Source organism: Sander lucioperca, chromosome 18, assembly GCF_008315115.2.
Source record: "Sander lucioperca isolate FBNREF2018 chromosome 18, SLUC_FBN_1.2, whole genome shotgun sequence".
NCBI lineage: Eukaryota > Metazoa > Chordata > Actinopteri > Perciformes > Percidae > Sander > Sander lucioperca.
The window spans coordinates 24877833-24899654 of NC_050190.1; the positions used below are offsets into that span (position 1 = coordinate 24877833).

Sequence of the window (21822 nt, forward strand, 5' to 3'; positions counted from 1 at the left end):
TTCCATCGGACCTGTCAGTCTCTGTACTGTTGTCCTGTTGCTACCCCTTGCCCTTCCAGCGAAACAGATGTTTTCAAAGCATCGTTTTGCTTACTTGAAAGCAACCTTAGCGTGATGTTGGCCTTTTTAAGATAACAGCGTGGTTGTTGTGAGAGCACGATTTCACGCCAATCTGTAAGCAAAGTCACGTTAGATCTAGCTTCACACAACTCGCTTAGTTAATGCAGCAGTTTTGTAGTACGAATTTTTGCTGTCAGCAGAGGGATAGCAACAGAAAGATCAATGTTGAAATTTTCCCGTATTTTGGGTGAGTAACCCGGGAAATTTCCCTTATTTTCAATGTTCAATGTTCACTTAAGACACACGACTGAGAGGGACGTTGCGTCTATAAACAGTGCGCAGTAGTTCGAGTAGCGGTAAAGGAGGCAATCAACATGGCGGCCACGCCAAGTAGTGACGTCACGACGCCCAAGCCCTATTGTAGAAGAATACTGAAAGCAGCAGAAATGCAGATCTGAGTGCATTTTAATATCTGTTTATGTATCGCGAGTAATATCGTTATCGCGATATTCAACAACATTATCGCATATTGCATATTTTCCTCATATCGTGCAGCCTTATTTCTTGTGTATTTGTGTTTTCTGACAGGGGGAAAGACAGGTCAAAGGATGCAGAGGGCTTTAGTATATGATTGAAGCCTTTGAAACCTGGAACATTATTGGATTATTTTTTACATGTGCTGTGTTAACAATACACATGATGACCCAGCAAAACCAACAATGAATCAATCCTACTAACAAGTAGAGATGTCCCAAGCTGATCCTCAGGATCAGTATCACTAGCATAGAACATTGTACAAAACATTCGGCTAGCAGCATCTAGTTTTTTTAAGGATATCATCCTACTCCTACTATAGAGGAGGCTACATTTAAATGGCCATAACTCAGTGGCCCCAGAGAGGATTATTCATCCTCCAAAAATCATGGCCACATCAGTCAGATTCAGATGCTGTTTAAATATGTCTAAAATTGTTTTTCTTTCCTAAAAAAAAAAAAAAGAACGTGGAAGATTATGTAACCTCGACAGAGTTATGAACTCTGTGAGTTCTTTCTACTTAAAATTAGGGCTGGGCGATATGGAGAAAATCCATTTTCTTTAAAAGCAGGAAAAGACAACACTTATGCCATATCATGATATTACGATATCCAAAATCTAAGACGATATCTAGTCTCATATTACGATATCGATATAATATCGATATATTGTCCAGCTCTACTTAAAATAAATAAATAATAATAATAAATGCAAATAAAAACAAACGTGCCAACGGGCTGTAGCCTTGTACCGGTTTCTCAAATAGATCATCACGGCAGAAACAATCATATGTTTCTCCTACAGAGAGGCGTCTTCTCTGCATTTTCCAACATCCAGACAACAATACAATACCCTTGATTGTTCCGGGGTTTTTTAATGGTTTTGTTAAGGCCTTTGTTCCATTGTAGGTTTACCCAGAAAGCTTCAGAGCAGTCAACAAAAGCTGCCCTACATACATAGTGCTGACTGAATGGGAAGACATGTAACCATAAATTGTGTTGAAAATCTCTGGTATGCATGAGAAGTGGGATTCCCTCAAGCGTAAATATCTGTGTCGCTGCGAAAAAGGAGGATGGAAATCTCTCATGGTGACTGTGACCCTATCTGACTGTGACCCTATCTGCTTCACATGATGACTTCTGCAGCATGGCTAAAATATACTTTAATAGTTTGTACATGTCAAAAGTTGCACCAGTATAAACCCTTGTGAAAACCCTTGCTCATGGAAATGATATGATGACGATTAAAAAGAAAAACGACAGATTAAATTTGGTAGTGGACTTTAAAGATGGGAATCATTTGGGACGGATTATGATTCGGGAACTGTTTGCCTCACATAACGAAGATCCACTGACCCGGTAAATGAGGACAGAGGGGTGTGGGGGCTTGGAGAGGAGCTGTGGATGTCGGGATGAAGTAAGCAATTATGTTTAAAGAACTCACTGCAGAGTTACAGGAATAGATTGAAGGGGTGGGGTCCTAGATACAATACCCAGGACAGATACAAACTTTTCTGTCACAGGATATTCCTCTCTGTATTTTTCTGGAGAAACTCTGCAGTAGCCAGTCAGATAGAAACTTTGAGGTTAATTGGTGAAAAATGCCAGAGGAGGAAGAACGAGAGGAATTAGCCAAAGTCATCAGACAGTGGAACAACAACAGACTGGACTTGTTTGAAATAAGCCAACCTGATAAGGTAAGTTGCCTGCAGACATTAGGCAGGGTTCATACACCATTATACATTCTCTGTTTACGTTTCTGTATTCACCTTTATTCTCTGTACAACTGTCAATGCCACAGTTTTGGATATAAAGTTGTAGTTTTAACACACACACACACACACACACACACACACACACACACACACACACACACACACAGTGTTTATGTACTGTACTTTAGTATGCAGTAGGATTAAAGTATTGGGATGCAACTTTTCCATTTTGTGAGATTTTATACTTTTAATTCTAATCTAATACCTTATATATTTTATATTTTTTTAAAAGTGCCTGTCAGATGCATACACTAAAATATACTGTATACAGATATTGTTACTTCAGGACTAAATCACAAAGTTACTATGTCACTTTGCTCCAACACATAAAAAAGCACTACTGTTAATTTAAAACTGATAGTTGCTATAGAAAGCAAACATTACATTTGCTAAAGTACATATTTTGAGCGCATTGTATGCTGGTTGTGTACTTTTAAAGAGTAACTTGAAGTCCCACTGAACTCTGTTTTTAGTCCCTCCCCTTTTTTCAGTCAAAAATAACGTGCCAGTGTCTGTGTTTGATTGACAGCAGCTGGCAGGCAGCCAGAGTAATGTACGATGTTACCTGGTACAGAATTACAGGGCAACACCACGTTCACTATCCACCTCCACCACAACACTGACATAGAAATACAGACATCTAAAGCTGCAGCGATTAGTCGATTACAAAATAATGGTTAGTTGCAGCCCTACGGAAATCAACTCTCAGCAGTGTGGACAGCATGGAGTATTAAGTCATTATGCAACTGAGAGTCCTAATAGAAATACTACCGTAATAATGTAGAAATAGTACAACTCCGAACACAAGTAAGGTCAGAGATAACAGTGTTGATCAGTGTAATGTTTGTTTGTTTGGTGAGATTTACATCTTCCCTACCACTCTGATCTGATATATAGCTCATCTTGTTACATATTATGTTGTAATATGTTTCCTTTTAAGCCCCCACTGCAAAACTCATACCACTAATTTTCTCTCATGGTATCAACTGCATTCCTGATTTTAAGTTCAGATTTAATTTGGTTTGGTTTAATACAAGGAGGGCAAGTGAAGTAGAAGAAGGCCAGACATCAGCTGGCAAGGTTTAATTGATTCTAATTCATATTAGCTGGTATCATGTAAGAGTCTGACAGCACATGTGCATTGGGAAGGTTTTTCAGGGACATCTTGAAAGCTTTTTAAATTCCTAAATCCAAAGCAACATTTTACAAAACGGGGAGATTGGCCTTTCTATTCTCTAAGCCTATTCAACAATATATGGTTTCACCATACCTAATGAAAGGAATAGAAAACACTGGACTGGACACAATTAAAAACAAAATCTGTTTTCTGGCAGAACTTGGAGTTTCACGGTGTGATGCGCTTCTACTTTGAGGACCGTGTTGGAGGAAATGTGGCCACAAAGTGCCTGCGTGTTTGCAGCAACTCTTCTACTCGCGAGGTTATCGAAACTCTGTCAGAGAAGTTCAGGCCTGATATGAAAATGCTGACTACTAGTTATTCCCTGTATGAGATCCACGCCAATAAAGGTAATCACTCGACTCATACTGTATATTGTCGACGAGGACATGTCATTATTATTTGTTTAGAGCTGAAACAACAATATAATCACCAGAACAGAAAATCGACTTTTCATGCAAAACAATTTGCTGGTTTCAGCCTCTCAAATATGAAGAGTCCTGCTTTACTGTATCATTTGATTGAATATTTTGGTAGTTTGTACTAGACAAAAGAATTAATTGATTGAGGTATTCTGATATTCTGAAAATAATTGTGTCAGTCACCTCTCTAATTTGGTGTTGTAGTAGTTCAGTTGATTTAAGTACATGCTCTGACCATTTTTCTGTGTTTTGGTACGTGGAATAAGAGCGTAAACTGGATCTGGACGAGAGACCTTTGGTTGTACAATTAAACTGGAACACAGACAACAGAGAAGGACGTTTTGTGCTCAAGAAAGACAGGGAGAGATTGGAGGTACCACTCAAACCAATAATTCAGTCTGCCGTTTCACTCTCTCTTCACACAATCTCACATCTACAGTATATTCTTTTTTTTTTATGTGTGTTGAACAATAAAGGAAAACTGTCACGAGAAGGAAAAAGGAGGCGTGATCCAAAGCTTTAAGAGGACGCTGTCAAGGAAAGAAAAGAAGAACAACAAAACTAAAGGAACCGACAAGGTTTCAGAGGATGAGAATGGGTAAAATGTTTCATTGTTCACGATCACATTTTGGCTTCAGCCTTGCCTAACTGTCAGAATGACATCTACCCTTTTAAACAAATATCCAGGTCAACTGAAAAGCTACTAAATAACAACAGCATTTCCGTGTCTAACCATGAGACAAAAAAGAGCGGCACAGAAAACGAAAAGCAACAGAGGCAGGCTGCCCCGGGTAAGTAATCTGAAAATTGTAGAAAAATAGAAATCAGAATCAGTGCAGTCTCATGAATAACACCATGTACCCTCCATTCATTCAGTAGAGGCAGATTTAACTTCCAATCAATAAGGACTATATTAATAATGTAAACAGGACGGCTGATGCCTTCTCTTTGCTAAAATACAGCAGGGAAGCACACAGAAAATTGTCATCCAGATGTTTCAGATCAACCTGGATTACCAATTGGAATTCAATTCTGTGATAACTGTGAGTATGAAACAAAAAGGTTTTCTTGTACGGTGATACTTTGATAGTTGTCAGTTGGAAGCTCACTGCCTTCCCTCTCATAATGTCCTCCTGCCCCCTGCTGGTGTCTTTCACATTTCAGCTGAGGAGGCCTTTCTATCTGCAGTCATAAATTACACCAACAGCTCCACAGTTCATTTCAAGCTCTCACCTGCATACACCCTCTATGCTGCGGGACGCTTTGCTCTGCAACGCCATTACAGGCGAGGCTCTTCATCCTCAGGCCAGACACTCAGTGTAACTTTGATCGCAAACAAAATGGTGGCCATGACAGGGAAGGTCATCCAGGCAAGTACAACACACACACACATATACACACACACACACACACACACACACACACACACACACACACACACACAAATTAAATAGAATACATTAACAGCAAACATCTTGCCAAAATGGACATAAATGGACTGCTAACACCTACAAGTCACATCTGCCAGGTGTTCTGTGAGTTTACATGACACTGCTACTATATTTGCCTGGCAGAGGCAGCAGGCCATCGCCGGTGCACTCGCCTTCTGGATGGCCAACTCCTCTGAGCTGCTGAACTTCCTCAAGCATGACAAAGACCTCTGCTCGCTCACACATCAAAGTCAGCTGGAGCTGTCCCACCTGGTGCACAAAGCTTACAGGTACAGACGACAAGACGTGACCATAGACTTTTTGAATCCAAACAGAGTCACTGTACTAAAAACATGTCATCAAAAGTGCAGCTAAAATCATATGTGACCCTGCTCACCTAGCTATTTACAGATTCAAGCTTTTGCCCTCTTAGAGACACTACAAGTCTCTAGCCACCAAAACAAATGGCTTTAAAAGGTCCCATGGCATGAAAATTTCACTTTAACATTAATGTGAGTTCCCCCAGCCTGCCTATGGTCCCCCAGTGGCTAAAATAGTGATAGGTGTAAACCAAGCTCTGGGTATCCTGCTCTGCCTTTGAGAAAATGAAAGCTCAGATGGGCCAATCTGGAATCTTCCCTTTATGATGTCATAAGGAGAAAGGTTACCTCCCCTTTCTCTGCTTTGCCCGCCCAGAGAATTTGGCCCACCCATGAGAGAGAGAGAGACATCGTGGCTTGCAAATGAGCGAAGCATGGCAGTTGGTCAAGGCCACACCCCCACCCTCCACCTTGCCCCCCACTCTCTCCTCCTCAATAGCTACAGACACAGAAATGGCACATCCTAAGTAAAGCTCATTGTGGGACTGACTCTAGTGGCTGTAATTCTGCACCAAGGCTGAATTTCGGGAAAGAGACTTCAGATACAGTATTAGGGGACCACTAAGGCCTATATAAAAGAGACTTCAGATACAGTATTAGGGGACCACTAAGGCCTATATAAAAGAGACTTCAGATACAGTATTAGGGGACCACTAAGGCCTATATAAAAGAGACTTCAGATACAGTATTAGGGGACCACTAAGGTCTATATAAAAGAGACTTCAGATACAGTATTAGGGGGCCACTAAGGCCTATATAAAAGAGACTTCAGATACAGTATTAGGGGACCACTAAGGTCTATATAAAAGAGACTTCAGATACAGAATTAGGGGACCACTAAGGTCTATATAAAAGCATCCAAAAAGCAGCATGTCATGGGACCTTTAAAAGTAGCCAAAGGTTCTTCTTTTCCACTGGCCTGGAAATCCAGACCCAAATCCGAAAGATTAAGGGTCTGGCACTGAGTAATGAAAATGGCCCAACTCGAGGAGCGGCACCAAGCATGCATTTGAAAATCTCACTGCACGCAATTGCATAACACTATCGAGAGCATCATTACTCAATGCCAGAGTGACTCGCTGAGCAAATTCAAATTGTGCTCTCGTGAGAACTCTGGATTTCCAGGGTACTTTTCCACTGCAATAACCCTGAACCCCCAAATTCCAACCATACAGTGAACACAAGAACTTCAACACTTTGTTACTTCAACATGCATTTTTTCTTCCTATTTGTAGATATTGTCTGTAGTGTAGACAATGAATTATCTGCCAAATATCGTCCAATAATTTATACTTATTGCAGATATATTGTATATATGGTGGAAGATCTGCAACAACAGAACAGAACTTGCAGTACAGAAATGCCAAACGAGTTTAAGGCATAGTTCTTCAATTCTTGTTATGCGTTTATGTAAAAATACAATGAATAGCAAGATGCAGCTTATTGGCTTAAGGCATCCAGAAGTTATACATAATGTACAGTGTAAAGTTTTTTGGTGATATGTGTGCATTTTATTTCCCCAAGTTGCGTCCTACAGTGTCTACAGAATGAGTTAGGGAAGTCCTTGCCTACTTTCTTGTTTGATCCTGAGCAACATGGTGCACTGCCAGCTGGTATAGGTAAATGTTTGTCTGTTTGTTTATAAATACTACAGTAATAATTATTATTATTATTATTATTAAGTGCACTAGATAATTTAAGACTCTTGAAGGAGCTGACGTTGCCTCAACGTTGAAATACTATACATGTTTGTCTTGTGTGTTGCAGAGATGGTGCTGAACACCATGATGAACACCATGTCCCTTTTACGCCGCTGTAGGGTCAACCCTGCCCTAACCATCCAGCTCTTCTCCCAACTCTTCCATTTCATCAGCGCCTGGCTCTTCAACCAGCTGATGAGCTCAGAGGCCAACACTCCAGGCCTGCGCTCCCACTACTGGGGAGCTGCTCTCCGCCAGAGGCTTACGGCCATCGAAGCCTGGGCGGAGAGGCAGGGCCTGGAGCTGGCTGCTGACTGCCACCTTGGACACATCATTCAGGTCAGTCACTCCCTGCACTACATGAATATTCGTAAAAAATAAAGCTTTAAACTAGGCTTTCATGAAATATGGAACCACAGTGTCTTCTATCATGCTTGAAGATTGTACCTCAAAAACTGAAATAACTGAATCAAATGTTCTTTTTTACATTTAATATATGTGCTATTTTGTAAGATGCATTGCAGTTTTTATCTCAGTCTTTGTGTCAGAGAACATATTTCAGTCGATACAAGCTGTTAAAATAACATTGCCTGGCTGTTTCTAGGCAACCATGCTCCTGACCATGAACAAGTACTCGATGCAAGATGTGAAGGCCATCCAGAATACCTGTTTTAAACTGAACTCACTGCAGCTGCAGACGTTACTATCCGGCTACCTCTATGCAACCAATGAGCCTCACATCCCCCCTGTGAGTACTTATTGTCTGTTCTTCCATCCACTCCCCTCACACCTCTGTTGTTTTTCCCTGTTTAAAACTACAACTATGATGCTGATTTTTGGGACAAATCCTTGCAAGAGATTTTCAATCGTCAAAATGAAAGTACTACTGCTAATCAGAGCATAGATATCGGCTTAAGGTTCACAATGTACTAGCAGCAGCTTCAACCACAGAACAGGAGCTCAGCAGTAAAGATTGAATAATATTAATAATTAAAAATGATGAATATGATCATGAATAATATGTGAAGAATAGTAAAGATAGTTGTCACATAAAACAATTGCCTTTGAGTGAAATATTTCTCTAATATTTTGCTGAATATGAGGTTTGTGTGACTACCTATTTTGTTTGAAAAAAGATTTCATTTCTAGCTCCCATCTTTGTTTGGATTAGGAAACAGTTGCTTGGAAAACTGGTTAAAAAAAAAGAAATACAATCAAAACTGAAAACTATTTTTATGCAGTTAACAGTTAGTTGGAAGAATCTCTGAGGATATGGGTGATAACTTTAAAACATTGGTATGTTTGCATGGTTAAAGACACCTTTGAAAGATTGTCTGACACACGGATGCTCTGTGATTTGCATGTAGTTCATGCTAAAGATAAATAAGCTATAACATAAAAGGCACACTTTTGGCTAGTGTCAAAAAAACAAACAAAAATTGGCTCAGTCACAACAAGATATTGATTAACAGGTAATACCAAAACATATAACAAACAAATACTACTGCGTAAGTAGTAGCATGAAACCATAAAGCAGTCAGCAAGGTACAACAGAAATGAAATTATCAATTACAAGAGAGCGGGATAGTGTTAGCTAGCAGCCGTTGATAGCCTCATAGCGTTAGTTTACGTTCGCTTAGCCAAAGCAGAAACGGTTTAGTTATAGATAATATTTGGCCAAACACACAAACACAAACTAAACATAGCATAAACATCAACTCAGATTTTTTTTAAAAGATGTTAGCAGCAAGCAGCACTTACTTAGCTCACTGGAGTAAAGCAACAGTCGCGGTCACAGGTTGTTGACATCAGGACAGGAAATTCCAGACTCCCAAATTGAAATACCGGTAAACATTTGCGGCAGGTGGTGTAACGTTAGCTTAGCTAGCTAGCTAACGGCTAAGGAAAAGAGTAGCTAGGCATGTAGGCTGAGTCCTTGGCAGCGGTGCGGGTTCGACTCCGACCCGCGGCCCTTTGTTGCGTGTCATTCCTATTCTCCCTACTTTCCTGTCTATCTGTAATATCTCATTACAATGCATAAATAAAACCCCCCAAAAATATATAAGGACATAATATATAAGGACGGAGTCCTATAGCTAGATAAACGGCTGCTAGCCTACAGGTAATGTTACTGCTTCTATTAGAACTGCCATCTACTACAAGTATTAGCTAACGTTACTACTGTTTCTACTAGAACCTCCACTTCACACTACTAACGTTACTACTACTACTACTTACTGCCACAACAATACAAGAGTAGTAAGAGAAGTAGAAAAACTCAATAACAAGTCCAAAAACTATGTAAGATCAACAAATTCTACTTAAAGTAACAAAAGCAAAAGTACTCATGTGTAGCCGAATGTCAGTATCATTATATATTATTGGATAATTGCAGATAATTCTGTGTAAACTGGACTTTAATAATTGGTGGTGGAGCTTTTAACTGCATTACTGTTGGGTAGTTTCATCGATAACAAAGCATTATGTTCTGTGAAATCATTGTGGGTTTTGTATGGCAAATCTTAATCTGCAAAGTTAATAAAATAAATGAATGTAAAGTACAGTATTTACCTCTGAAATGTAGTGAAGTAGGAGTATTAGGTAGCATAAAATAAAAATAGTCAAATACAGTAAAAGTACATCAAACTGTACTAGTACAATCCTTTTAGTAGAAGTCCTTGCTTACTTTCCACCAGTGATACTATTGTTACAATAGTTTCTACTGAGGCATCTACTTCAACTAGAACTACTGCCACTGCAGCTCAATCACCAGGACAATATTAGTACAACATTACTTTTTAATGTTGTACTTCTCTACCTCTCCAGGGAGGTCATCTGCAGGAAGGCCTTCAGTATCTTGCTCAGGGCACAGCAGGCAGATTGGATGTCTTGTCACAGAATGACAAATGCCAATCTATACACTAATACGACCTTTTCCTGAAATATTTCCGCTGTCTGAGCCACGTATCATCCTCGCTGCAGGATTTGATCAATGCTATAGTGGCGGCTGCGAAGGCCTCAGCAGATAACCTGATTCGGAGCGAAGGACGGGACATCCAGCTGGAGGAGAGCCTCGACCTGCACCTGCCCTTCCTGCTGCCGGAGGGAGGATACTCCTGTGACACTGTGAGAGGAATCCCTCCAGGGTTTAGGGAATTTTTGGAGCCAATTTGCCGGAAAGGTTTGGGTTTGTCATATTTGCAAAATGTGACAATGCTGTAGAACACCAGAAATGTATTGCTTCTAAGATAAACACACCTCAAATAAGTTTTTTCTCTTCCAGGTCTCTGCTCTTTAACATCCCAGCCGAACTCCAAAGGTGACTGGACCGTATACTTCAGTGGACCAACTTCCTCTGCAGAGAGCACATACTTGGTAGGCAAAAACCACATGTGATGATGTTTTGAAATATAATTTCATTTTAACATAAAATAAAGCACTTATGGAGCAGTCATGTAATTTATTTATGTTTTCTGTAATAGGCAGCACACAGAGAGCCAGAGATGGTGACTATCACACTGAACAAACCTCTAAACAGTGGGATGGGGATCAGCATTGTGGCTGCCAAGGTGACTGACTCAGTCCTGCCAAACAAATGTAAATTATTCATTAACAGCAAAATCTGCTAAAGGTCTAAACTAATGAATGCCCTCTTTATTATTTTGCCACAGGGAGCGGGTCGAGGAAACCTTGGGATTTATATCAAATCTATTGTCAAGGGAGGACCAGCTGAAATGGTGAGATCCAACACAATTTTGATTGAGCTTAACTTAAAATGTGCAATGAACAGAATTATTTTAATGTGATTATACAAGGAAAGATTGACATAATTGACAAAATCTCTACTTTGTGCAGAATGGCAGGTTAACAGCTGGGGATCAGCTGCTGAGCGTGGATGGTCAAAGTTTGGTCGATCTCAACCAAGAAAGGTAGTTACACAGCTGGCTGGAAAAGGTTTTTGTGCGAGCAGCCTGACTCTAGAAATGGCCAATGGCATTGTCAGTGCGTTTCAGCACTCTGGTCCAGACTGAAATATCTCAACAACTATTTGATGGATTGCCCCCAAATTTTGCACACACATCCATTGCCACCAGATGATGAATCCTAACAACTTTCATCACGTTTTCTCAAGTGGTTATGAGTGAAATGTCTCAACAACGTTTGGATTGCCATGAAATTTGGTACAGACATTCAAGTTCTCCTCAGGATGAATTGTATTAACTTTGGTGATCCCTTAACTTTTTCATTTAGCACCATCATTGGGTAAAAAATGTTATTATTAATTAGTTTGTACCACACTTTGGTTTATGACCAAATACCTGCGTTTGTATTCCACAAAATGTCATGAAATCAAAGTGATGATATAGCCTACACAACCGTGTGTGGGTTGGACAATATAATCTAGATATCCAAATGCTGAACCAATACAAACAGTGGAACAGTTTTGCAATAGCCAACAGGTGATAGCAGCGTAATCTTTACTTTCAAAACTCATTCAAATGGTTACTGTATGTGTTTTACTCTTAGATCAAGACCCAGATAATCTAATAGAAAGTATGCAAGGCTATGCAGTCTGAAATATAATATCATTCTCATATTGATTTAGGGCAGCAGCTATCATGATGCAAACCGGCCCCGTTGTGACCTTAAAGGTTGCAAAGTTTGGAGCGAGCTACCACGGCCTGGGAGCTCTGCTGAGCGAACCAACTTCAGAAAGGACTACAGGTGAATACACAATAACCATCGTTGTTGTTTTTTTAAACTTTCTGCTCGTCATGATTTAATTAAGACCCTTTCTTGTTTCACAAGGACATAAAAGCCCCGCCAAGCCAAACGGTGAAGCGCTCATGCTGTACAGGGTTGTGGATCCAGGTCCCTCAGAACAGCTCCATGGAGGCAGCAAAAAGAAGAAAGACCAGATGATGCAAAGAAACAGACAACTTTATCGCTCCAACCCCAACATGACCGGTGGGTGCACTTGTATTTTAATCACATATCACTCCTAGGCTCATACAGTAAAGACCTTAATGTGAAATATGTTTAATGCTTGTGGGTGAGTCATAAGAACAACACCTTTGTTTTCATTTTCTCCTTATTTCAGCAGATTTCCCCCCCGAGGATGGAGATGAACCTGTTGATCTTGCTGCCGCTGCTGTGTCCACTAGCAGCCTTTGTGCTGATGTGAGATTTTTTTTTTTAGATTTCTCCAAATAATTCCTCGTAACATTTGTAAAACGTTAGGTTACTATAAAGAACAGCGTAAGCTATATATCTAAACAAGAATGCATTGTTTTTAAATGCATTTATGTCACAGAATGACCTTTTATGTCTGTATTCAGACATTTCACAGGGAATACTTGACACTTCCAACCCCTAAATCCCAGGACAAAAACTCATCTGAATCCAGTCGACCACAGCAAACATTCAAAGTGTCTTTGAGGCCTTTAGATGGACAGAGCTCCAGTAAGAGGACCTTCATGGTAAGCCTTTATTAAATGCCACGGAGTCTTAATGTCCTTCTGGTACCACAATGTTTTATCATACCATCATATTTACTACGCAAAGGAAAAGTCAACATATTGTTCACAGTGGTGTAAAGTAACTTAGAACATTCATTCAAGTGGTGTACTTAAGTACAATTTAGAGGTACATGTACTTTACTTGCACATTTTCATTTTATGCTACTTCTACTTTATACTTCTGCTGCACTACATTTCAGGACTTTTTACTCCACAACATTTATCTGAAAGCTATAATTGCTTTTCAGAGAAAGATTTTACATTAAAAAAAAAATGACAAGATTAGAAAATACAACGTTAAGTATAGTTTGCTGATAATACTACGTAATTACGTAGGGTTTTAAGTACAGGACTTTTACTTTACTTTTATATTGTTGTACTATTTTTCTACTTAAGTAATAATTGTGAGCATGTATTCCACCACTGGTTGATAATAAAATGATAAATACAAGAAGGTAAATGCCACAAAAATCTCTATATTTATCCTTCTAGCGCCAAGCTCTGTCACAGGAGAACTTGTGTATGGACAGTGGAGGCCCCCTGCTGGACAAAAGGCAGAACTTGTGGGAGCAGAAGGAGCAGCGAGCGAAGCAAACCATGAGCCACTATTCATCTTTCCCAATTCGCTCAAGTGTTTCTACTCACGACATCCTCTCAGATAATTGTTCTCCTACAAAACAACAGCAGAGCGGCCGTACAAGTGGCGCCGGTGTCTGGAGAACTCCTTTTTCACAACATCCAACACCGACGTCTTCCAACCAGCCAATACGCATTGACATCCCTGTAACCAGAGCAGGGAACACAAATCCTAATCCTCCACTCACCACCTTCCAGAGTTCATCTTTGCTGGCAGTGAGGATGAGCCAAACCCTTAAAGTAAATGGAAATAAAAACAGAGCTAATCATATTTATGCATGTCCCATTACTGCAACCAAGAAGCTACCTCAGCCCTCGCTTCTATCTCAGCAGCAGAGATCCAACACACACAGGGATCAAGCTGCAAAACCCCAAGTAAGCATCACTCCAACCAAACATGTCTCCTTCCAAGAACCTCCCACTCAGCAGAAGCAGGGCAAGGGTCCTACAAGGCCAAAGGACCCTCAGGAGCGGTCTGACCCGTGGCGGAGGGAGGCCCAGGAGAAGCTGGAGAAGCAGCAGAGGCTCCGTGCGGTGGAGCTCCTGGAGCAGAAGGTGCACGAACTCCAGGGTAGAGCAAGGCGCACGGCGGAGGAGAACGAGCGGCTACGAAGGCTCAGCCTGGAGTGGCAGTTTCAGAAGAGGCTGCAGGAGCTTCAGCAGAGAGGAGAGGAGGAGGATGATGATGAGGATGAGGAAGATTTGGACATGATGGTGACGATACAGCAGCTGGAGAAGAGAACACAGGTGAAGTGCGACACAGGTGTCATGATGTTAAAGGGAAGATCCACCCTTAAGAAATTCTGATGTTACAAAAATGCATTCTGGGAAATGTAGGAAATCACTAACTAGATTTAGATTTAGTGGGTTAAAAAATACGTGAATACAGTAAACAAAGTACATGATCACATATTGATATACAACACAAAAATACTGTTGATTATGATTATGGGACATATGACCCCTACCTATCACACTATATAAAACATGTTCAGTGACTTCATATGGGTTATTAATTATTACTCCATGATTGTAGCGTATGAAAGTTTTTTTACCAGTAAATGTAAATGTTCTGTTTGTTCCACAAATCAATATTCCTGTTTACGATACATTGATACATTTGAATAATAAAGCTGAAATTTAAAAAGCCAAAATAACCTATATCTAATTATTATTTTGCTTCCATATTAAGAACAAGAGGAGCTCTGCTGAGAATGTCAACACTGAATTGAAAGAGTTAGAAAAGCAAGCAGGAACTTATCTTTCCCAAAAGGAAGACAAGGCAAAGACAGGTACTTGTCATTTTGATTTATTTAAAGAGTCTGTGCTCTTTAGACATCTCATCTCATTGTACAATGCAACATTTCCATGTTTTTTTGGCAGATCAAAGACCAAGTGGACTGAGTCAAGATATTAACAACATGGCATCAAAAGAGTGAGTTTAAACTGTTTTGGCTGTTAAACATTAAATTCAAATCAAATCTAACAAGCAGCTATATATGCAGCATTTCTTTTTGTTTTTTTATATATATTTTTTTATTTCTATATGCAGCATTTCTACTCATGACTTAATGACACTGAAATGTTCATGTGGTTGTGTACTATCACACCAAGCTTCTTAATTTAGTCCATTTTTTAAATAGTGAGACAATATAGCAATTCAGTTCTTCCAAATCACTTTGAAAATGTTTGAAAGAGATCCCTGAGTAAAATACACGCCATAAATATATTTCAAAGTGCTCATATTATGCTTATTTTCAGGTTCATAATTGTATTTAGAGGTTGTACCAGAATGAGTTTGTGATTTAATTTTCAAAAAACACCATATCTTTGTTGTACTGCACATTGCTGCAGCTCCTCTTTTCACCCCGTGTGTTGAGCTCTCTGTTTTAGCTACAGAGTGAGACATCTCACTTCTGTTCCATCTTTGTTGGGAGTCGCACATGTGCAGTAGCTGGGTAAGGACTACTAGCCATCAGAAGCAGAGTATGAAGGCGTGCCACGCTAGCTTCACGTTTGCACATTTGTCTCTGAAGTAAAGGCTGGACTATAATAGAGCTGTTTGGAGCAGTTTGTGAACAGTGTTTTCTGTTGGAGATGGTAAGTCCCTTTGGGGTGGACTTTGGGCTTTTTCACTTTTTAAACCTATAACGTGCACAAAAAAGATATATAACACAATAAAGGAAAGGGAAAAAGCCCAAAAGCATAATATGAGCACTTTAAGAAAAGCACAGACTACTGTTTGTGTCCCCATAAGTGATTACATATTAATAAAATTCAAGTATTTCTGCTAATATGCGTGTTTTTTTTTCCCCACAGAAGCCAGGAGAAAACCAAGAGAACGCCGGCTCCTGAAAAGCTCACATTCAAGGAGCGTCAGCGTCTCTTTTCTCTGGCGTCCAGTGCATAAATGAAGATGAAAGCCTTGTAAACAGAAACCTCAGAGGAGGAACATGTCTATATAAACAAAGGTAATCATGTGCTACGAAAAATGACAGTATACAGATACAGTACCATGTAAACAGACAGTGTGAGGATGTATTTACTGTAGAAATGTTTGTCTTAGTTAAATGTCCCAGGGACATAGTGTGGGTAATGACAACACTGGGTTTAGTATTGTTTTTCCAGGACATTCAGTTTTTTTTATGCATTACCTTTTTAAGCATTCATTCTTGTTTTTTCCTATTCCGAGATAATAAAGTGTTCATTTAGCAATATAATTGAGGCACTTCTTCCACTTATTGTGTGCTTATTCTCTGTAAAAACCACTGTTATTCTGCTTCCTAACAGAAGCACATACTGTATGTTACTTGTGTAAAAGCTACTTTGTGCGCTGATAAAACTGCACCACAGCTTTCTCTTGTTCGTGAGTTTCAATCGAGCCTTTCCGCAGATTGCGGATCTCATTGATGGCGTCGACCCCCGATATCTTCCTCGTCTTCACCAGGTAGCAGGCCAGCATGGTCCCTGTTCTCCCATGACCGTGCATGCAGTGAACTCCCACACCCTGTACAGGAACAATACAAGATGTATTTTGTTCAATCGCCTGTAACGCAGCACGCACATCCTGCGTTGGACAGGAATTTGCATTTTGTTCTTGCAAGTAGAACTGATGTAGTTGGTCAATTTATCACTAAGTCCATGCTAAACATGAATTGATTCCGGCTTTTCAATTGTGAGAATGGGTTGCTTTGTTTGTCTTGTGTGATGTTATACAGAATCTTTGGCTTATAGACTTTCAAATCAGACAAAGCAAACGATTTGAAGACATCGCCTTGGATTTTAGGAAATGACGACAATATTTTAAACTTTTTTTCAGACATTTTATAGAACAAATGATCAGATGATCATGATAAGTAATCAGCAGACTAATGGATAATGAAAATGATCAGTAGTTGTTACTGTCTTTGCATGAACCGCTGAACAAAACCAGGAATACTGACCCTGTCTGACTACTGGAAGGAGAAAATCAGATACTCCAAACAGCCCAAGTTTCAGCAAAAACATTGGTGCTGATAGCTTTGTGAGAATGTAATAACTTGAATGCATAGTATACAATTCAAACACTGACAAAAGCTTTTAAAGATTTTTTCCCTTTTCCTTTTTGATTCATGCACTTTGGAGGAGCAGCAAAGTCGTGAAAGACAGCTTTTCCTTTCAACGGTTCCAGAGGTTTCATCAAAGTCACGTAAACTTGATGCCAAATGTTTTAGGTTTCAGGGCTTGTGAGCCTGCTTACAATGCTATACTCAACCCTGGAGAGTCCTGAAAGTACTTTATAAGCATAACCATCCATCAAGCACAGCCTATCAAGTATCTCAGCTCTTACCTCCCCCTTGGAGTTGGCCTCTTCCACGATAGAGAGGAATCTATCAATCTGACTTGGTGAAGGAGGAGTGAAGTCCGCTATCTTGATGTGGTGCAGCTGTAACTCTGGGCACGAGTCATAGTAAGGTGGTTTTCTCTCACACAGGCAAACCAGGTGTTTGATACCGTTGTCCAGCAGGTACTGGTATTCAGATGTCATCCTGGGGAGCGCCAGTCCAGCCAGTTTGTCTGGATCTACCCAGGAGAAATTGTGTGGAGGTGTGGAGGCCATGTTTGTCAAACTAAATAGAGGGGACAAAGACAGAGTCATATCAAGCCAGTGTGTTTGCATACACACATTTACAACTTTACTTAATATGCTTTACACTTAATGAAAAACAGTAAAAGCATGTCATGAAGATTTGTACAGAAACGTTGCCTCTCTACGGCTAAAAATCACACATGGATATGCATGTGTAAAAAAATGCTTGGGTATCTGTAAGCCACAGAAAGTTAATACAGCTGTAGCTGCTTTGGCATTTTGTTTTGATAAGATAAGCCTTTATTGATCCACAGAGGGGAAATTTGTTTTTGCAGAATAAATACAATACACTTGAAAATTACAAAGTAAACTGACAGTAGTGTGTGATTAATAGTATCAATTATTAATTATATTAAATTGTAGATTCATAGTAAATATTTACCTTTACAACAATTTGAAAGGTAAAGTGGATTAAGAGACCGTGAGAAAGTGCAAAACTAAACGCTGACTACAGAAATTAAACCGTTTTTGCAGCCATGTCAATGGCTAGACCAGATAGTGCAGTGTCTGAGAGGGGGGATTAGTTTGACAACAGTACATATTTCAACATAATAAGCCACAGGCCTGATGTTAAAACATACACTGTAGGCCTCACCAGACTCCACCTAGTTTTACAGAAAGATTAGAAGAATGCATAGCATCTAACGTTAGTTTAACGTTAAATAATGTGTCAAGACACTTAGAGGCTACGTAGCAGAAACTGTCATATTCACACCACCTAGCTAACGTTCCCACGCAGTTTTGTTAACGTTGCTAATGCGAGCCATCGATCCTAACTTAGCAATTAGCTTAAGTGGTTGCCCGTCTGTTATTGAACACAGCCATACTCCCGCAAAATTACTTACAGTTTTATTTTCAGATGATTGGACGTCCCACTACTTCACAAGCTGGTGCCACCTAGCTAACCGTTAGGCTAATTGCTACTCTCACTGCTAACGCCCTGTCTGCTTTAGCATGCTAACTACTTACAGTACAGGTCATAGTACATTACATAACCAACGCTAGCTGTTGCAATGCTAGGTGGGGCAGTGCCTTAGTTAACTCCTTTCATCAGGGTGGAACCCAGCTCTCATTATAAACCAGCTCTGAAAAGTAAAATTAACTAACGTTAAGGTGATGATCTTTAGTTAACTGATACGAATTATGGAACATTACTTTGTATCTGACAGCAGCTTCAGCAAGAGAAATCGTTGTTTCAGCGGCCCCTTAACTATTCGGATAGTAGACATTTTATTACCATTATAAAAACTATATAAACTATACTGTAATAACTGTTTATAGTGGGTGTTACAAAATAATCCGAGTGATCCTTGTGTTACTATATGTCAGGATGGCCGAGCGGTCTAAGGCGCTGCGTTCAGGTCGCAGTCTCCCCTGGAGGCGTGGGTTCGAATCCCACTTCTGACAATAACTTTTTATTTTTTCTAAAGTACATACATGTTGTGCTTGTATGTTGTGCTTTTTACGATACTATTGCATTATTATGCTCATGATTATTACTGTGTGAATGTGTGTTTATGGTGTGTAGAATCAACAATAAATGTACAGCACTGTGCAAAAGTTTGAGGCAGGTGTGGAAAAAAATGCTGTAAACTAAGAATGCTTTAAAAAAATAATAATTAACAGTTTATTTTCATCAATTAACAAAATGCAGTGAATGAACAGAAGAGAAATCTAAATCAAATCAATATTTGGTGTGACCACTCTTTGCCTTCAAAACAACATCAATTCTTCTAGGTACACTTGCACACAGTTTTTGAAGGAACTCGGTAGGTAGGCTGTTCCAAACATCTTGGAGAACTAACCACAGATCTCCTGAGGATGTAGGCTTCCTAAAATCCTTCTGTCTCCTTATGTAATCCCAGACAGACTCAATGATGTTGAGATCGGGGCTCTGTGGGGGCCATGCTATCACTTCCAGGACTCATTCTTCTTTACGCTGAAGATAGTTCTTAATGACATTGGCTGTATGTTTGGGGTCATTGTCCTGCTGTAGAATACATTTGGGGCCAATCATACGCCTCCCTGATGGTATTGCATGATGGATAAGTATCTGCCTGTATTTCTTAGCATTATTCTGCAGCCCATGTCATTAAGAACTATCTTCAGCGTAAAGAAGAACAAGGAGTCCTGGAAGTGATAGTATGGCCCCAACAGAGCCCCGATCTCAACATCATCGAGTCTGTCTGGGATTACATAAGGAGACAGAAGGATTTTAGGAAGCCTACATCCACAGGAGATCTGTGGTTAGTTCTCCAAGATGTTTGGAACAACCTACCTGCCGAGTTCCTTCAAAAACTGTGCAAGTGTACCTAGAAGAATTAATGTTGTTTTGAAGGCTTGAAAAAGGTTGGTCATACCAAATATTGATTTGATTTAGATTTCTCTTCTGTTCATTCACTGCATTTTGTTAATTGATTAACAATTTTTCTAATCTGCCTCAAAATTTTACACAGTTACTGTATATCAGCTAATGCACCATTTCTGCTTTTAGTGATCTTAAGTCTTCATGGAAAGGCTCTCATACTCTGCAAATTTGTAGCTCTGTATTTAATATTTATTTTTCTTATCTGTGCTTGAAAACATTGCCTTTGGTGACATAAATGCATTGAAAACATGTAAATGCATAAAAGCAACAAGTGCTGGAACATTAAAAGCCATACCACGAGCTGTAAACATGTACATAGCTAACATTAGCTATTATTAATACGCAAGTGATTGTGTGAAGTTTAACTTTAAATGATGACCACGAAGGTAACGTTATTATTTATACGAAAACTGAAAAGTGTGTCACTTACCCTGAGTTAGACATCAGGTATTACAGTTGTGAAAAGTGATTGTGAGGGATAACGTTACGTTTATGCTAATATCATATTATATATTATTCATGTGACAACCCAACATATTCGTTTATTCATCAGATGATCAAAGGATTGGGTAGAAATATTCTGCCTCATAGTCAAAACATTTTGTTCTCGAAACGCAAACTCAGGACTGACGAGAGTGTTTTAATATCAACAGTCTACGGTAGAGTTAGCGAAGTTCATGTTAGATAGCTTAGCTAACGCTAACTCAAGTGATATGCCAACGTAACAACACAACAGGTAAATGACTTCTACATTTACAGTTATGTCATACTGCATTACTATAGTAAATGTGTAAATACCATAGGTAACGTATTTACGGTTTATACTCACCATGTCGCTTGAGTAGGCTAACTTTAGATGCGAAGGACTTGCTAGCTTTGACAGCATCTGGCGCCATTACGAACGCACCTTTTAGAAAGGAAAAAAAATCATGGCTACTCCGCTTCTGCGTAAACATTTCTCCCTCGAAGCTCGAAAGACGATTGGTCGCAGAATGTTGAATCCGCGAATGTTATTGGTCGCAGAATGTTGAATCCGCGAATGTTATTGGTCGCAGAATGTTGAATCCGCGAATGTTATTGGTCGCAGAATGCTGCGAGTGCGAATGGGGAGAAGGCCAGCTTTCTTCAACATTGAACAGACGTTCCGGCGGCGAAGTTCAGGTTGGAGGTGAAGGTTCGAGTCCGACTTCTGACAGTAAACTTTTTTTTCTACAGTACATATGGTTCGAGTCCGACTTATGACAAAAACCTTATTTTTTTTCTACAGTACGTAAATGTTGTGTCTGTACGTTGTGAATTTAATTATCCTTTTGTATCATTCATTACGCTTTTGAGTTTTACTGTGCAATTGTGTGTTTATGGTGTGTAGAATCAACAATAAATGTCTAAGCTAATCCACCAGTTTTGCTTTCAGTGATGTTAAGTTTTCTTGGAAAGGTTCTCAGTTTGCAAATTCGTAGCTGTGTATTTAATATTTCTTTTTCTTACCTGTTACACTTATGACCAATGATGTCATAAAGTAAACATGTATCATCCATGCAGTTTCACCCAAAATACCTGTAGAGGGCGTATTATCTACTGCAACAAACGTGAAACGGTGCTTGTTGAGGACGAGGTTCAATTCCTCAACTACCAGACCTGGGTTTTACTCATAGACTGTATATTATTAGTATTAACTTAATTAATTTAATAT

General features: G+C 39.6%; 2 protein-coding genes and 1 non-coding gene across 6 annotated transcripts; 2 read left to right on the forward strand and 1 right to left on the reverse strand.

Moving 5' to 3' along the window:
- The first annotated feature begins 1973 nt into the window (after nt 1-1973).
- LOC116057291 (afadin) lies at nt 1974-16487 on the forward strand. Of its 2 annotated transcripts, none has more exons than XM_031309682.2 (24): nt 1974-2290; nt 3703-3895; nt 4234-4340; nt 4444-4565; nt 4655-4758; nt 4930-5010; nt 5132-5337; nt 5542-5687; nt 7302-7396; nt 7545-7816; nt 8082-8225; nt 10460-10658; nt 10761-10852; nt 10960-11046; nt 11149-11214; nt 11333-11406; nt 12084-12202; nt 12287-12445; nt 12579-12658; nt 12817-12957; nt 13489-14379; nt 14825-14924; nt 15016-15067; nt 15952-16487. In XM_031309682.2, exons 1-24 carry the CDS (start codon nt 2195-2197, stop codon nt 16040-16042), a joined length of 3717 nt encoding a protein of 1238 aa, XP_031165542.2. In that variant the 5' UTR covers nt 1974-2194; the 3' UTR covers nt 16043-16487. The 2 variants fall into 2 exon arrangements, with proteins under 2 accessions (XP_031165542.2, XP_035850323.1); XM_035994430.1 differs by having other exon boundaries at nt 1976-2290; nt 12582-12658.
- dusp23b (dual specificity phosphatase 23b) lies at nt 16270-21066 on the reverse strand. 3 transcript variants are annotated; one of them, XM_031309680.2, is made up of 3 exons: nt 20959-21066; nt 17462-17741; nt 16270-16639 (listed from the first exon to the last, which is right to left on the reverse strand). In XM_031309680.2, the coding sequence occupies exons 2-3, from the start codon at nt 17729-17731 to the stop codon at nt 16454-16456; spliced, it is 456 nt and encodes a 151-aa protein (XP_031165540.1). In that variant the 5' UTR covers nt 17732-17741; nt 20959-21066; the 3' UTR covers nt 16270-16453. The 3 variants fall into 3 exon arrangements, with proteins under 3 accessions (XP_031165540.1, XP_031165539.1, XP_031165541.1); XM_031309679.2 differs by lacking the exon at nt 20959-21066 and adding an exon at nt 18607-18883; XM_031309681.2 differs by lacking the exon at nt 20959-21066 and adding an exon at nt 18144-18542.
- trnal-cag lies at nt 19086-19168 on the forward strand. The gene has a single exon. It is a non-coding gene; the product is annotated as a tRNA-Leu (tRNA).
- Nucleotides 21067-21822: the final 756 nt, after the last annotated feature.

Bases quoted from the DNA above. Each gene is read 5' to 3' on its own strand.
- LOC116057291 (XM_031309682.2), top strand. From the start codon at position 2,195: ATGCCAGAGGAGGAAGAACGAGAGGAATTAGCCAAAGTCATCAGACAG. The intron at 11,047-11,148 runs GTGACTGACTCA...ATTTTGCCACAG, and splicing joins TCAGCATTGTGGCTGCCAAG to GGAGCGGGTCGAGGAAACCT. The intron at 11,215-11,332 runs GTGAGATCCAAC...TACTTTGTGCAG, and splicing joins AGGGAGGACCAGCTGAAATG to AATGGCAGGTTAACAGCTGG.
- dusp23b (XM_031309680.2), bottom strand. From the start codon at position 17,731: ATGGCCTCCACACCTCCACACAATTTCTCCTGGGTAGATCCAGACAAA. The intron at 16,640-17,461 runs GTAAGAGCTGAG...GTTCCTGTACAG, and splicing joins AGGCCAACTCCAAGGGGGAG to GGTGTGGGAGTTCACTGCAT.